Genomic DNA, 17,575 nt, shown 5'->3' with positions numbered 1-17,575 from the left:
CAACCCATTTAAAACTTAAGGAAAGCAACTCGAGCGAGCAGCTCCTCCCCCCTCTCATTGTCTCTGATCATGTGATCGCTAAATACCGCATTGAAACTTACATCAAGCGGGCCACCATAATAGAATGACTATATAGTCATTGTGTTTACTATGAACACAATACAATGGCCATAAAATATGTGCCATCTTAGTATGCGAGTAAAGGGACAGAAAACTCCTCGCTCCACGTTGCATTTCCCTAATTAAAATTATAAATTTCTTTAAACATTTACTTGTGTTTGATTGCGCTAGTGCACCTTTCTATACCATGGGTAAACTTTATCAACCTTGACAAGAGTTTAACCCATTACGTCCCTGGGTTTGTGTTGCTCTAAAAGCCAAAGACGGCACAACAACAAACTCTTAAAACACCAAAGCTCTCCTATATAGATGTGGGACATAGTGCCCTCTAGTGGAGAAGAACTATATCTCTTTTAGTACAATCTTATGTATAAGGCTTTCATATGCTTAGAATAATTTCCATTGCAATTGTATTTATCTATGAAAGTGCATATCCATTAAGATGTTCGATCTGATTAATATAAGAGACATGTATTTACCATCGTAGTTATAGTTGCTAAACGTGACTAATACATACTAAAAGGGAAATATTCTCTTAATGATCCTATACAGCAAGTTACAATATATTTACAGAAGCTATTCAATATATAGGAATATATATATATATAGGAATGGGGAGATGTTCCTTTCATATAGCAATGTCAGAATCCTGACATTTGTACACGATCCTGTTTACATTTCTGCACCCTTCCAGCAAGATATCAGTCCAGCGAAGATACCAGATACATTTGTTTCACTGAATTGGAGTATATTGCCCTTTTATTATCTTGAAAAGCAGATTTAACAGCGTTAAATAAACTTTAGACGATCATACGCACTGTTAAATATTAACAATACATATCACTTTTTATATTGTGTTTTCTGCCAGACCTCATACGTATACATATTGCAGGTGCCAACAGTACCCAATTGAAACGAACTCATTTTGTGAACCTCAGCAGAATGTAAGCAGGAGTCAAACCTGTGACCTACAGGTTAAAAACAGTTCTGTAGAAGCTTGAACTCACTTGGAGTGTATATTTTAAATATATATTTGGAACATGCCTCATGAGTTACTACTTTTGGAGGGTTACAAAGCCTTCTGCTGGCGGTCCATGTAAGCCTCTACTGCTCTCCACAATGCCCTGATGTTTCCTTCTCCAAACCCAGAGGCGCCGTGACGCTGGATAAGTTCTAAGAAGAACGTTTCTTCTGAGAAGATGGGCTGGGTGAAGACCTGCATTAGGTACTGCCTTCTGGCCTCCCCCTGAGGGGTCTTACTTCCCCTTAACTCTCCGTCTAGGAGAATGTTGAGCTGGGAAAGCAAGTGGGGATCATGTCCAGCTGCACAGATGTCTTCCTTCTTGGCAATCTCCCTGTAATAGTCAGGGGGTTGTGTAACAAATGGCACCCCAGCGTCTCTGATCATCTGGGCAGCGGTGAGAATGTCTGGTGTGTACAGGCCCACATGCTGGATTCCTGCCCCACCATTCAGCTCAAGAAAAGTATCCACTTGATTTCGTCCTTGCCCTGGTAACGACTCAGCAATGACAAACTTGCAGTCCCTTGCCTGGTTAGTGGATGGGAGCGATAGACCAACCTCGCTGCATTTCCAGTAGTGCATTGCCGTTAACCGCAGGCCCACACCTGCCCCTTTGATTATGTAGCCTTCCTCGGGATCATCGTCCATGCTGAGCTGGAACCTCTTGAAGCCAAAGCACCTCTCATACCACTCTAAAATTCCCCAGGTGCTTTGACGAGGGCAGGAATAGGTGAGGTGGTCAAAGTGTGTGATTATATCGTCAGCTTTGGTTCCAGGATGTTCAATCATCTGGAATCCTGGTAGGAATTCACCTGTGTACTTGGACCGGTCAATCAAGGTATGACAGACGTTTCCCACCACTGACTTCACAATTGAGTATGTTACAAATCCAAGGTCATCTTCCACTCTGGAAGGCGGGACCAGTATTCTGCAATCGTGATTACTGAGATGTTTGAAGAGGCTCTGCATATCCTCAACCTCGAAACAGACATTGGAAACTGTGTCTACTGCTGAAGTCAACCCAATATCGTAGAGGAGGTCTTCCTCTGAAGAAGCCATTGTGCCCTGCAAGAGCGGCTCAAGGTTCCCCGCTACTGGTCGCTGTCCAGATGAACTGGTTGGAATGACTGGTGTCTCATTGATGACAAAGATGGCAGACCCCTGCTTCAGGGCAAACTGGCGGGCTCCCTTGGTGATCCTGAATGCCAGGGGTAGAAAGCGGAATCGGTTGATTAAGTTGCTGGCCAGCTGCTGGGCACTATTGACTCGGAAGGTGATGTGGCTGAGCTGGCTCAGCCATCGCGTCATGACTGGTTTCTTTTTTAGAAGTCTGCTAAAACAAATGAACATGTGTTAAATGGCCATGCAAGTACAGCAAACTTTAGACATTTCCTAGAATGACATGCATAAGTAAGAGAAGCAAAGAAAAACAACATGACTGGCCAGACATTAAGATGATGCAAAGACATGAACTCATCACTGGAGCACATGAGCCAATGAAATGGATTCTTTAAATTCCCATAGACGGTGTTCTAGAGCAGCAGTACAGCTACCATACGTACAGTTAGCTGTATTTGCCTTGGCTCTGGTCCCTGAGAAATTCCTCTCCTGGTAATGGAACAGACTAAACGCACAGTGTGTGCAATGTCATGATGATCTGATCCGATAACAGGGAGATCATAGGACAAATTCACATTTGCACTACAAACATTTCCCAGTTCCCAAGAGACCCATTTTTCTGAACCATAGTTATAGCTCATTTCAAAATGAGCGCACATAGATCAGAGAGGACGGCTTAAGTTTGCACTAACGTTCAAAAAAAGTCCCATTGGGTCAATATTCATAATTTACACTGTGGAGTGCAAAAGAGAAGTGTAAAGTGGTGATGGAAGCATCTTTACACCTTTCTTTTGCACTGCACGGTGCAAAATGGGTAAATGCAGCCTGCCATTTACTCATGGCAGGCAGTGTTTGCAGGGATTTCCTGTGCAATCTGCTGACTTTTTGCAGGTGTAAATCACAGGCAGATTACACAGGAAATCGTTGGTTTTACACCAGCATGAAATACTCATGCTGGCGTAAAGACAATTGTTTTTGATGGCGGAAGGTGAAAGAGAGGTGGAAACGTAACGCCCATTCCGCCTCCCTTTCAGCCTTGCCTTGAAAACCAATTTGGGTTTACAGCAGCATCGTTAGGCCAACTAGTGGAGAAGATACCCAGAGCACTGGCAATTTGGATTAAATAACGATGAATGCATAGTGGAATTTGGAGGGGGGATAACCAGAGAGAATATAAATGAGAGTAAGCTGCGGACTGAATCAAGAAGGGAAAATATTGTTCCTAGATTGTATTGAGCTTGTGCACAGGCGGAAGGTTGTTGACTTCTGGAACCAGGCAAAGAAGTTCCTTGTGCACCCTGAACTAGGAGACACAATGCATACTTGAAGAAGAAGTCCCTTAGGAAGTCAAGGAAACCGACAGAACATTGCAACTCATGATCACAGTTACCAGCGACAGTTGAGCTGCTCAGCCGTAAGACAAATCCTGTGACGAACATGGAAACAAATTTTAGTGTTCCTGATCAAATGGCAAGCCCTTCTAATACAAATGGTGAACTCTACTCGGTAATGGGAGATAGGGCCTCATTACACGGATGGCGGAGATCCATGGCGCTATTAGCGCCATGGTTCATGCTGGTAAAATACTGGCACCGCCTTGGCGGAAAGGGGAATTACTGCCCCATTCCAAGGTTGGCGGGGCGGTAATTCCGCCTTCCACCATTGCCCTTCCCCAGTCCCATTTTTGCCCCATAGGGCATAATGGGAATGGGGAAGGCGCTAATTACAGTACCGCAAATTGCGGTACCGTAATTAGCTCCCTGGGTCCCTTTGCAGGTTGGTTTTTAACGCCTGCAAAAAGCAGGCGTTAAATTCCCCAACCCGCAAAGGGACCTCGTAGTAAGGCGGTAAGGATTTACCGGTACCGGTAAAATACCGGTACCGGTAAACCCTTACCGCCATCCGTGTAATGAGGCCCATAGTCTACATGGCCAGCCCTTGCCTCCCAAATGGGGCCGCCCGGCATGTTGCAAGGTCGAATCTCAGGACCGCGCTGCTTAAGCCTTTCATCCTGCCAAGTTAGATGATTATCTTTAATTAGGATAATCTTACCTATTATTACATAGCCTAGAAGTTGGAGGAATCTGGCATGAAACACTGTATAAGAAGAACAATTATTAGTATTACTTTTATCATGCATGATAACATTGTCACAGCACTCCTGCCACACTCGTGGATCATGCTTATGTGGGGTTTGCAGACCACCAGATGGGATATGTAATGTCATATGTGCACAGAACTGTGCATACGGGTAGTCACAGTGTATAGTAGGAGTATATAGTAGGCAGTTCAATGTGTACTGCCATCATGCACTGTGTACCACTAATTGTTTGGTTAATTTGTACTGGCCTGGGTACGTGTTGGTTCAAGTAGTAGGTGAACCGTAAACCTGGAGAGATAAAGGGTAGGCTGTCCTAAGGTTAGAGAATGTGGAGGTTTATATATTGGTGCACAGTGTAATGTTGGATGTGTGTGGTGGCTTGGGCAACACTTGTAGCCTGGTGTCTTATTTAGATTTAGCGAGGCCTAATCCACGTGTGGCTTAGTCCGAGAGAAGATCTTTCTAAAAGAGAATGATCTTCGTAACAGAAGGAAGGTGGTAGTTAAAACATATAGGGTAAAGGTGATGAAGCATGGCCCCTCGATTTAAACAAATATAGTCATGGAGAGTATGTGCCATGTTTGTGCCATGCGAGATTATATATTATTTTTGTTTAAGTAAATCAGGTGGCCTGATATCCAAAGAAGAAGTAGAGTGAGTGTGAGGTTCATGGATGGCCTGCAAAAGCTATTCCGATAATGTATGCTGCTGGTAACAGTACACAAATGGCACACCCGGAAGAAAATCATTAGCAAACCGTAGACGTTCGTTACAAATTCCTGTGCTGTCTAGTGCTTAGAAACCTATAGGAGCCTTCAATCTGATGCAAAGTGCAAATGGAACGAGACCTCCATCTGTAATTCCCAGCTGATGGACTGCTCCTGCCAGCCCCATCTCAAAGTAGGGATGATATGCTGAGGCTTATTATCTATTGCGCTACTAAAAACCTGTGAAATTTTAGTAGCACAACTTAACCATAACGTCCCTTTAACAAAGTTTTTTTACTGAATTTCATAGTTTTTTTGTAGGGCAACTTAATCATAACATCCCGTTAACAAAGTTTTTTGACTGAATATACACTTTCATCATGTGAATTTGGGAGATATGTACTATAATTCCCTTACTTTATATACATGTAACATAGAACATACTGAACCCCCTCGCTAATGATATTTGAAAAGCACGGACTGAGCGCCTGTCTGCGGACAGGCGCAGACGAGATCAACACTACCCAAACAGTCAGGGGGTATCTGAAATTGTACTATTGTGCCATACGAAAAATGCACAAGTTTCAAAAAGAACACATAAACACATTATAAGTACTAATAAGTAACCAATTGAACCTACACGTCTCAAACATTACCCATGCATTTAATTATCATGTGGAATGAAATGGATTATACCATAACAAAAAAAAGATATGCCTCCAACGTAACTACCTCACAGAAACTGTGCAGCCAGGAGCGACAGTAGACGCACACAGCACAACGAAGATAAATTAAAATGTTAAATGTTAAAGGTATTTGTACCGCGCACCGTCACAAACGGAATTCGTCCCCAGGCGCTCTGGCGGATCTGTAAATGATAAGGTGGGGTGGGGTGGGTTAGTAAGGTGAAGAGGGAGTAGGATAGTGAGAGGAGTGGTGTTCTGTTGGCAGCTTCAACTCGGTATACACCAGATGCTGAGCTTTGGTGCGGGTATCGGGTCTGTGATAGGCCGCGTGTGCTATTGGTTCGGCTTATGTGTTGTTGCAGTGTTGTGAAGTGCGTGTGGCTTGTTGTGCAAGAGATGGTTGTGTGAGTTTGAGTGAGATAAGTATGCAGAGTTTGAGTTTATATTGGTTAGTGGGTTACCTGACCTTTGGCATGCTGGCCTTTTCAGTTCTGTCCCAGTGTGGCACCAGTTGACCCCCACAACTCTATCTGGATGCGGCGTGGGCCAATGTCCAGAATTCTATCTGGGTGTGGGCAAGCCAACATTCACAGCCCCGTCCAGATGCGGCGCAAGGTAGCGTCCAGAAATCTGTCCAGGTGTGGGCATGCTATAATTCGCAACCCCATCTGGATGCGGCGCAGGCTGGTGTTCACAATTCAAGTGTGGCAGACGCCAACATTCAAGTTTCATCTAGGCGCGGGTTGCTATCCTTCAATCAGTCCCATCTAGATGCGACGTAGGCCAGTGTCCACAATTCTAGGTGTGGCCTGTGCTAGTCTTCAGGTTTCACATAGGTGCGGGCATGCTAACGCTCGAAGTCCTATCTAGGTGCAAGAAAATAGTAAGTGAACTTCATTTTTCTTATATGTGTGTGTACTTTTTTGTATGAGGTGCAGAAAAAATAATGTATGTCTGTTGTTTTGACACAGAAATGTGCAGTACTTTGGAGTGGCTGGAGGAGAATTTTCCACATGGGGAAATGTCGGAAGATAGCGATAATAATGGTATACACTTCTCTGCATAAGCAAATTAATAGTCAGTATTTTATGGGCATTTAACATATATATATTTATTTTTAACAGACCAGGTAAAAAAAGAAGACATTCCACCAAAGGACACAGAGCAAGACAGCCTGAAACGGATAGAAGAGAAAATGGACTTACTAAATGAGAATTATAACAGCTTAAGGCAATTTTGTGGAGGAATACGTGAGAGGAAAAATAAGATATCACTGTCCCACCTGTACCTGTCCCCCTTCTCCATTTCCTAGTGAACCATCCCCAAACCCTCAAGAAGAACATAAACGTTTTGACGAAACATCCATCCCTTCATCCCCTCACAACCAGCCCGTGTTAAACCCTAATTCCCCTATATTCGTTTCAGTATCTGCTTCCCCCTGTATTTCTCTTGATTGATGTATGTGTGTGTGTTAAAACATTTTTTATTTTAGTTGTAGTGGAATGGTTTGGATCAAAACATTTTTTTAAAAAAGAGTTAAAATGTCCGCGGACAAAGTGCCTGTTCGGGCTGGCTGTAATCAATATAATATGGATGTTCGAAGGGCAATACACCTACCCGTTCCATTCGCAACCAAGATGGAACTGATCTTAGAACGCACCAGCTGTCCAAGTTGTCCATAAATGAACAGAATGGGGGCGTCCTAAGGACATTATACCTCTCCGTACTGGTCACAACCAAGATAAAACATGTTCTTAGAACACACCGGGTGTCCGGGATGTCTGTAAATGAACAAAATGGGAGTGACCTAAGGACACTATACCTGTCCGTACCGTTCGCAGCCAAGATGGAACTGTCTGTAGAACAGGCACGGTGGCCGGCATGTCCGTAGTCAAACAAAATGGAGGTGTCCTAAGGACACTGTACATGGCCGTACAGTCAGCAGAACATCTACACACATGCGCACCACACCCATATGTTCTGAGAACATCGCGCCTGTCCGTAACTGTCCATCTCACTTGTGTCGCACTTTTAATTAGTTTCAGGACCCGAACACTGTGCGTAGAACACCCGTGCGCATGCGCACGTCCGTTACTCTGCATTTGGTGTCCAGCGGGCACCTATTTCCTTCGCGGATGTGTTCACGACGTCATCATGTGACCGCCCCCACGCTGAGCGAGTGGCCTAATTTGCGCAGTTTGTCTGCTTCTGCAACATTTCAAAAGAACTTATACAGACATGGGAAATTATTGTACAGCATAAAATCACCATTGGCCCTACCTTTCAACTTGTTTTGAATTTTTGCAACGCTTTTGAGGTGCACCCCTCCACCCCTATAAAAGGCCACACCCCCAAGCTCATCTTCATTGTACTTCTGGCTATAGCAGATTGAGTTTTGCTGCCTTTACTGCTGTAGCGAAGATTAGCCGACCAACCCTAATGGCATCCATGGCCGCTGTTGCTTCATTAGCCTCAGCCCCACCCCCAAACCCTCCACCGCCACCACCTTCCCAAGGGCCTGCAGAGGGAAGTACGCGTGAGGATGTAGAGAGCGAGGAAGAAGAGGAAGAAGAGGAAGAAGAGAATGAGGTGGAGGAACGCCGCCCTACAAGCACTCGCCGGGAGTTGTGGGTGTGGCGGTTGTTTACCGTTTTTGGAAACGTACAAAAAGCACGTGCGAACCAGGTCAGGTGTAACCAGTGCAAGTTGGTGCTGAGTCGCGGGAGACCTGGTGCGTACAGCTTTGGTACGAAAACCATGAAGCGACACCTAACTTCATTCCACAGTGCGGACATTCGTAAGGTGGTACCATGTGAAGAACGTAGTAGGTTGAGTTCCTCCGCAGCATCCTCTGTGTCTGATCCTCTCACTACAAGAGACACTCCTGTTGGAGAGCGCATCCCTCCAGCTGCCTCAAAGGCCATTCGCGATGCTGTTGACCCTTACCTTGCGAGGGTCACAATATTGTGTATGTACTGCAATGCAGTACTCTGCATGGGGGAAGAGTCTTCGAAGTGCTTTTGAGACTACGGGCACGGAGCACCAGAAGAACTGCTCCCTACTGTAGTAAAGCGCACCCTACATCTTTCTCTCTCCACCTGCTCTTTCTTATCCCCGTGGTTGGTGTCCCTTCCTTACCCTCCTTTACCCTGCTCTCCTAGTATGTTGTGTGTAAAAAAATTAAAAAATGTAAATCAACAAAAATTACAAAAAAGGCTCTTTTCAGAGCCACCTTTCTCAGTTTAACAATGGAACTATCAAGTGACCAGTGTAGGCCCCCGCGCATTTTTCAAAAAGTCCATGGACAGTCGTAGGATGCACAAAAATGGAGGGTGCAAGCGGAGCAAAACCAATGCACTTTTCGCTGGGAGTAAGTGGTGGCTCTGAAAAACTGTGGATTCAAAAAAACGAATTACCAAATAGGTGACTATGAATTCAAAAAAGGTTGCAATGCATTGTGTACATTTCGAAGAAAAATCTGATTGCCAGCAGATGTGAGATGGACTCCATCTCTGCTCAAAATGAAAGTGCGGCGAAACAAAATGTTTTCATTGTGGAAAGATAAGATATGATATGGCATTTCTAACGCGCCTATACACAAGTGTTTCAAGGCGCGACGAGGCAGGGAGGGGGGGGAACAAGGGGAGACAGACAACAATCCTACTAGGCCAGGTGTCATTCAGATCGCGCAAGTGCATGGGTAGAGAGGACGGGAAAAGTGGGAGGGGGAAAGGGAGAGGGGAAAGTGCAGTACAGGGTTAGTAACGAACAAGATAAATAATAAGGGCCAGCTGGTGGCAAGTGCAAGATAAGTGCAGACAAGTGCTGGGAAGGGGGGCTATAGGGATACAGAGACAGTCCCGCAGTGCAGGGGTTGCCTGGAAGTCAGTGCAGGGGAGAGTGGCTGGGCCAAGGACCGAGATTGGTGAGTGGCCCAGTTGCTGATTCAGTACAGTTTCAGTGATTTAGCAGGGGAGAGGGGGAGAGAAAGCAGAAGCAAAGAGGAAGGTGTTTAGGTGCTTCCGGAACCGGAGATGGTTCTCCTCAAGTTTCAGGGAGGCAGGAAGGCTGTTCCAGAGGGAGGCCCCTGCTGCGGAGAGAGATCTCCCCCCAACTCGTTGCTTGGAGAAGCGGCTGACCCTGAAGGAGTTGGAGGCGGATGAGCGAAGTGCTCGAGAAGGAAGATATTTAGGAAGGGAGAGTTGAAGGTATTTTGGCCCCAGGCCCCAGAAGGCCTTGTGGACAATGCATAGGGTTAGGAACTTAATCCTCGCAGCCACAGGGAGCCAGTGTAGCGATTTCACTCCTGGAGAGATACGGTCCATGGGCTTGAGGCCAAGGACAAGTCTCGCAGTCCTGTTCTGGATGAGTTGCAGAGGGCGGAGAGTAGAGGCAGGAAGATTTAGATAGAGGTTGTTACAGTAGTCCAGCTTCGAGAGAACCAGGGCTCTGAAGACAGTGAGCTTCTGGGGGAAGGAGAGGATAGGAAGGATACCTCTGAGGAGGTGCAGCTGGTAGTGTGACTTCTTAGAAACATCAGAAATGTGAGGAGAGAAGGAGAGTGTGGAGTCGAAGATGACCCCGAGGTTTTTTGCCTTGCAGGTAGGAGCAGGAAGAGGGCCAAGAGAGGCCGGCCAGAGAGCAGCAGGGAAGGAGGGAGTGGGTGTGCCGATGAGTAGAATCCCGGTCTTACTGGCATTAAGGCAGAGATCGTTGGTGGCACACCATTTCTGGATAGCAGAAAGACAGTCAGAGATGAGGGAAGGAGAAGAGGAGGCCGAGGGTAGCCTCAAAATGAGCTGGGTATCATCCGCATAGCACTGAAAGTTGGGGCAGAGAGCAGCGATGCGGTGGGCGAGAAGTGCCAGATACTGGTTGAACAGCCAGGGAGAGAGGTTAGAACCCTGAGGGACACCACAGGTAGAAGATGTCAGACAGGAAAGACCCCAGTTGGACCTGGGAAGGTCGATTTGAGAGGAAAGAGGTCAGCCAAGCCAGAGCCTGACCAGTGATACCCAGGTTATCATGGAGATAGTTGAGCAGGATGGTATGGTTGACAGTATCAAAGGCAGAAGAGAGATCAAGCAAAATGAGAACACATGGAATGTTAGAGTCAAGGTTCGAGAGCAGGTCCTCACGGATGTTCAGGGGAGCAGTTTCCGTGCTCTGGCAGCTGTGAAGCCAGACTGATGGTCATGAAGGCTGCCAACAGATTCGGCATGGAGATTAAGCTGGGAGATGGCAAGTTTCTCCAGGAGCTTGCCCAGGAAAGGAGTGATAGAGATAGGGTGATAGTTAGCTGGGCAGGATGGGTCGGAAGAGGGTTTCTTAAGAAGGGGGTGCACAAGGGAGTGCTTGAGAGGGGAAGGGAAGACTCCAGAGGCGAAGGAGTGATTGCAGAAGTCAGCAAGGGCAGGAGCCAAGGAGTCGATGTGGTCCTTAATAGTTTTGGAGGAGCAGGGGTGGACCTGTGTTGACGAGACTTTCATAGATTGGACTTGTCTCGAAACCTCATCAGCAGAAAAAAGGGGAAAGGCAGAGAAGGAGAGAGGAGGGGTGGCTGCAGAAGGGCCAGAGGACGGGCAGGGAATAGAGGGGGGAGGTGATGGGAGGAGAGTGAGGACAGGATGTCCTGAGTTTTTGAAATAAAGTGAGAGGCCAATGCCGTACAGAGGGCCTGGGAGGGGACAGAAGAGGTAGAGACTGCAGCAGGGTTGGCCAGCTCCTTGCAGATTTTAAAGAGTTCAGCCGAATTGTTAGAGGACATGCCAACATCTCTTAGAAAGGCACAAACAGCCTTATTGACATTGCGCCTCGCTTTCTCCATTTGTGGACCAAAAGCAGAAGAACGCAGCCACATTTGTTTTTGTGCAATATAATTTGGAAACACGTCCATGACCTTCGCAAATCCTTCCTGCATTGCAAATTGCAAAGAAATTCCAGAGACATGCCCTAAACTGTTTCCTCCACAATGAATGATAATTATATCAGGATGACGCTCTGCCTGTAAAGTAGCACAGAGAGGTACCAAGTCCAGCCACTTCATTCCACACACTCCATGCCAGTGCACTTCCACATGAGAAAATCCAAGATCTGCAGATATACAACAACTTTCTGCATGCACCTTCAACCAATGTATCCATGAGTCTCCCAAAATCCAGATAATCTGTTTTCGAGCACACAGAGCCTAGCTGTCTGGTCTCCTGTTAGGATAAAGAAGTTCTCACTAAATCTCTCCGTTCAGAATACACCCACTGAACTTTACTGACCAATCCCTAGCTTTGCTCATTCTCATTTGCATGCGTCTCCACCCCAGAAACCCTGTTGGTAATACACGCTGCCTGCAAACTACCGCCATGTCCGCGGACACATAGAGGATCTGAGCATGACGACTGTACATTTAAATAGTATTCCCCTTTAAGGTGGGCTCTGAAAAGAGCTGTTTTTTTTGTTTTTTGGCCAGATGCCTGACACCAATTATTTTGTATTCTTTTTATTTTTTTTCTTCCCACTTTACTTCTACAATCATTACAGAACCTTCTCCAAAGCAAGCCTTACATTCCAAAAGAACATGGCATTTCCCAAAAAAGATAACAAAACACCATTTGCTTCAAAATAAGCCGCATTACTGGAAACAATGTTCTTGTGGCTGTAGAAAAACATGTCAGCTCGTAACATGAAAGCACGCATGCGGCGATTGATGGTACACCTCCCAATACTTTGATCAGGACAAAAACAGAACTGTTGTCCCATTTTCCTCTAGGGAGTAAGCCAGAAAAAATTACTTTCGCAGTTGGGAAGATGTTAATGACTGCTTGCACCAACGGTTCCAAATCTTCCAACAAAGTAGGTGAACTCACGTAGCCCAAATGGCAAGCATGGTAGTGCAAAACTACCACATGGGGACTGGTCATCCTACGCATATCTCTGCAAACTTGGAAAATTGCCGCAACATTGCAATCAGTCGCAGCGCTCCACACCACCTCCACTCCTCTGACATCGAAATTGTGTGACACATGCCTACTTTCGGAATAGTGGTGTAAACCATGGACAAAAATATCTCCGAGCATCAATACCCTGACTGTCTCCACCTCTGCTATCTTCACTACACGCACTGTATTTCGACACAAATGAACAATGTGAACATCTGATTGGCTGATGCCTACAGTCCCCTTTCCATGCAGGATTTGCTATAGAACCCTGTATGTGGCACGCCCTACCCGTGGACAAGCGCAGTGTCTGTTCGGCACGTAACTCTTAGCCAGTCCTTCTACCCTTTCCACATCACTCGCGAATCCATTCCCTCATTGGACACAGCTAAGCAGTCACACAACCATCCACCAATCACATTCAAGATCTCTACATCTAACTCCGTCATCAGAGTTGCGCACTTCAAATGTACTGTTGATCACTCTGAATGCAAGTTGCATATCATTGCAAAGCACCTACTTCAAAAATTACTGTGCAAGTGTTGCAGATTTATACTTATAGCTCTATGCATACGCACATGCATGAGTACAAACTGCAGGTATGCATATTTATTCAGAGAACATGTGCAACTCTTATGATTTGATTTAAACAAATTAATGGCACTAAATCTGCATAGCTAATACATACCAACGCTCCCCCCTTTAAGTGCAAGACTTCCGATTTTTCATTGAGAAACTGCACTACTTCTTACTGTCTCCCGCATAACCTATACATACGTAACAACCCTCCCGATTTAGGCGCGAAACTTGATTTTCCATTAGAAAATGTCACAATTTTTTACTGTCTTCCACCTAAATTAATGCTACTTCCAATACGATCGTATGAGAAAAATAAACGTTCCTGATTGCTGTGGTGACATCTCCCTCTGAGGTTCTCCTGATTTTTCGCATTCGTACTTAGAATATGAAAGCAGTCAAAGTTTTCCCATCTACTTTAATGACCTATCACTTACAAAACTTTCTGCTTTGGACAACACATGAACTGAAAATTGTACTCATTTGCAAAGCAGGTTCAACTAACATACTGCAAATAACATATAAAGGCTGCACATAGTTAAATGAAATGCCCACATGCACTGTGGTGAGACATCAGAGGAGAATACTCCGACGAAAGATGCAAAATGAACGTGTACATTAACATCACTGCTTTAAACACACAAAGTTATTAACTTCTTCCTTTTACAATTGCAGTGAAGACTACTCTCCTGAATATCAACCGCATCTACACTGCAAACAACATATCCGAAGAAACCTGGTCATTCTGCAAAAAAAAAGTAAGTACAGTACTACCTATATATTCTTACTGTTCCTCAAAGAGACTGTGTGTTATTTATGTAATTTACGCACCAAAAAACATTGACTTCTGAACCATTCTACCCACAAATCCCCATTTATTAAACAAAGAATAACAGGCAGAATGGCACACAATCCCTGTGCTTTTGAAACACAAATAACATACAGAAACCTTAGAATGTTAGTACTACAAAACAAATAGCTGTTTTAATTCTATACCCTTACATTTACTATTAATGCTTCTCCTCACCACTAGGTAATTTCTACTCTCATCTGAAGCACAGTGTAGTAATATACAAACAGAAAAATAGCCTTCCCAACTCATTGTAATTGCCCAATGCACATTCACACACCACCATAAACAGCTTCCCCATCAAACTCATGCACGCATGCACACTGCACACATACATTGTAAAACAGACCAAACCATGCCTTCTTTTTTTTCAACAGACCCCAAAGAATGATTACCAAAAAGCAAGTCCGTAGAAAGGAACGCAGAAATAGAGCAAATGAAAATAAAAGTGTCCAAAGTAAGCATCCATCTCTAGCAGACTTGTACAGAACGTTGAAACAAAACAGCTAGTAGTCATTTAGCGAAACAAAGGAAGCTTCAACTACCAAAACTTTGGCTCCTCTATCAAAATGTGGCACGAAACAGAAAACGCTTTACAAAAAATCAGCTACCAGTACTGCTAACAATGCTCCTATGAATCCTGATATAGTAGCAAGAACCCATAGTAAAAAAAGTATTTTAGCAAAAATGTCCTTCAGAATCTAATAAGAAGAGGAGTGAAATCATCCTCAACCCTTAAAACCTACCGTAGAAAAGTAATCCTACAAGCTCTCGTAGACAGTGCAATCCTTCTCAAAAGTAGGTTATTTATTTTAGTGTTAAATAGGATGAAACCACTAACAAAACTAAGTACTAAACTACAAAAGAAACTTCTCAATAAACAGAATTTCAACAAAAATAACTTCTTAAATATTTGTGGAGGTGAATGTAGTCACACAACAACCACAGAGCCATATTTTAATAAAGAAGCATACAAACAAAATCTAACAAACACAACTGGCGTCCATAGCAGTGGACGAGGGTATGAAAAAATCAATAATACCATCATGAAACAAGAAACACTGCTTACAAAAGTATCCCCTGAAAACTCAGAAGTACCTCTCCATTTGACAGAACCAGGCCGTCCAGTATACAAACGGCCGTGCACGTCAATGTGTAACATTCCTAACAAATCTTTCAAATCTTTACGTCAGTTCCTCAATCAGTATGTGAAAGTTAAAGACAAAATCAAAATGAAAGTGCTGCAAAATATGGATATCTGACCAATGCTTAAATATTCAGGACAACAAGGACATTCATTTGCCTGCATTTCAGGACCTATTTCCAAAAGCACCTTCCATGATATCAAAAGGATATCAATGCATCATTCAAATGTAAGAAATCTAGTGTATAAACTGTACTATGCTAAAAGTCCAGCTTTAGAATTAACCAATTTAAATAACACTCTTCTGCATGGTACACCAAAATACCTACAAGAAGAAATTGACCGTATCCAGAGAAAATATTTTGGAAGTGAAAGCCACTTACAAAATGCACTAGTTTTAGAACAGACCAGCAACAATTCTGCACATAGCAACCTTCTATTACACACATACAAAAAAGAAATACTAAAATTTAAAAGTACATCGGCTGAAGTACCAAACCATGTGTGTGTGTGTGTGTTGCCGCAGAACATTTTACAAAAGGAACACAAAAATTATAGACGTAACATACAAAATAGAAGACAATGAAGATTCCAAATGGTTTGAATTAGCTCTCTACCTTTTAGCAGAAAACAAATACCAAATAAGTGAACCCCTAATATGTTGCAGTTACTGCACTACAACACTGGACAACAACCAAACTCCTTCACGTGCTATCACAAATAATTTGGAATTATTCCCACTACCAAAACCCCTGCAACAACTCAATTTGTATGAGAGCATCTTAATTCAAACAGTTCACCCATTTCAAGCAATAATACGCCTTCAACCAAAAACAGCAAAATTACCTCCCTCTGAATTGGTGAAAGGCATTCGTGGCAAAGTAGTTTATTTGCCATTAGATCTGACAGAAAATGTGCACACTCTAGGAGTGCAACGTCCAATAGAGCATTCTTTAATTGTCTTAGTAAATGGTGTACCAACAAAAGACAAAAAGAAATAAATATTGAAGAAAGCTTAAGGGAAACAACTGAAATAATTCAAGAGTCATCAGAAACTGGTCAATTTGAACATCTGGATTCTGCTGCAATATCCACTCTTTTGGACCATTACACAATTCATCCATTGCACTCTAATGAGAGCATACATGATGCACTAGAAACTTACCAATGCGACAAACCAAAGGGTCACCAATAAGCATATGGGAAAAAAGTATAGAAGCACGTGCTTTTCCACTGCTATTTCCTACTGGCAAAGGCGGAAGATACGATGATAGACCAACTCAGATTACGGCATCAGAATACCGCTCATTACGAATGTATTCTCAAGATCCCAGATTTAGACAAAATGTGGACTACATATTCCACCTACTCTTTGAAAGTGAACTAGCAACCCTATGTTACGGAGTTGCACATATATTGAAATCTGGAACCCACTTTCAAAATATGTCAGCTATGCAATTAATACAAAAAGTGCAAGAAAAAGATGAGGTTTTACAATCAAGTATAACAAATCTGTTTGCAAACATGCGTGGTACGAAAGAATACTGGTTCCGACGGCATGGAGATGTACGTTGTATGATCAGAAACCTTGGACCACCCACTTGGTTTGTTACATTAAGTTGTGCAGAGTATGCATGGGAAGATTTACATGATTTCCTATGCATATCAAACAACAACAAAACCAACATAGATATACTAACACCTGGAGAACTTTGCTCTCTAGATCCTGTTAATGTGTCAAGATATTTCCATCATTGTTTCATTGCTATGCTACACTTTGTTTGTAATAAAACTGTTCCTCCCCTCGAAGAAGTGCAACACTTCTTTTGGAGAAAAGAATACCAAGCCAGAGGAGCGCCACATATTCACATGCTTTTATGGATCAAAGGTGCACCTAAATTTGGTCAGGACAGTGATGCCACTGTTTTGCAGTTCATCCAAAAATATGTCACTTGTGAAATCCCTTCACAACGGACACACAGTGACCTTCATAAACAGATTTTACAATTTCAAAGACACAAATGTGGCAAATATTGTCGTCGCAAATACAAAAGCAAAGGGAAATACTACACCAAATGCCGCTTTGGTTTCCCTAGACCAGTTACAGAAACAGGTGAAGTGAACCACTTCATGTCTTCAGTTCGACATAGTGTTAAAGGTAAATCACCTAAGAACACGTATTACATAAAAAGAACAGAAGAATCAAAATATATCAATGATTACAATGCAATCATTGGCCTCTTATGGAAAGCAAACATAGATGTGCAGTACATTGCAGACAATTCCACTGCAGTTGCACAATATGTTACAGCATACTTAACA

The 17,575-nt window shown here is 43.6% G+C and overlaps 1 protein-coding gene across 2 annotated transcripts in view; it reads right to left on the bottom strand.

Moving 5' to 3' along the window:
• Positions 1-847: 847 nt before the first annotated feature.
• The window catches only part of LOC138549734 (4-hydroxyphenylpyruvate dioxygenase-like protein), an 83,715-nt gene continuing 66,987 nt past the window's right edge, over positions 848-17,575 (bottom strand). Inside the window, exon 2 of one of the 2 annotated variants that reach the window (XM_069642360.1) lies at positions 848-2,474. In XM_069642360.1, coding sequence (XP_069498461.1) covers positions 1,190-2,449 — 1,260 coding nt within the window. In that variant the 5' untranslated portion in view covers positions 2,450-2,474 and the 3' untranslated portion in view covers positions 848-1,189. The remainder of the gene's footprint in view (positions 2,475-17,575) is intronic. The other variant, XM_069642359.1, reaches the window with a different exon arrangement.

The sequence above is a fragment of the Ambystoma mexicanum genome, chromosome 1q (genome assembly GCF_040938575.1).
Source record: "Ambystoma mexicanum isolate Mex_15411 chromosome 1q, UKY_AmexF1_1, whole genome shotgun sequence".
Taxonomy (NCBI): domain Eukaryota; kingdom Metazoa; phylum Chordata; class Amphibia; order Caudata; family Ambystomatidae; genus Ambystoma; species Ambystoma mexicanum.
This window is presented reverse-complemented; position numbering and strand designations above follow the sequence as displayed.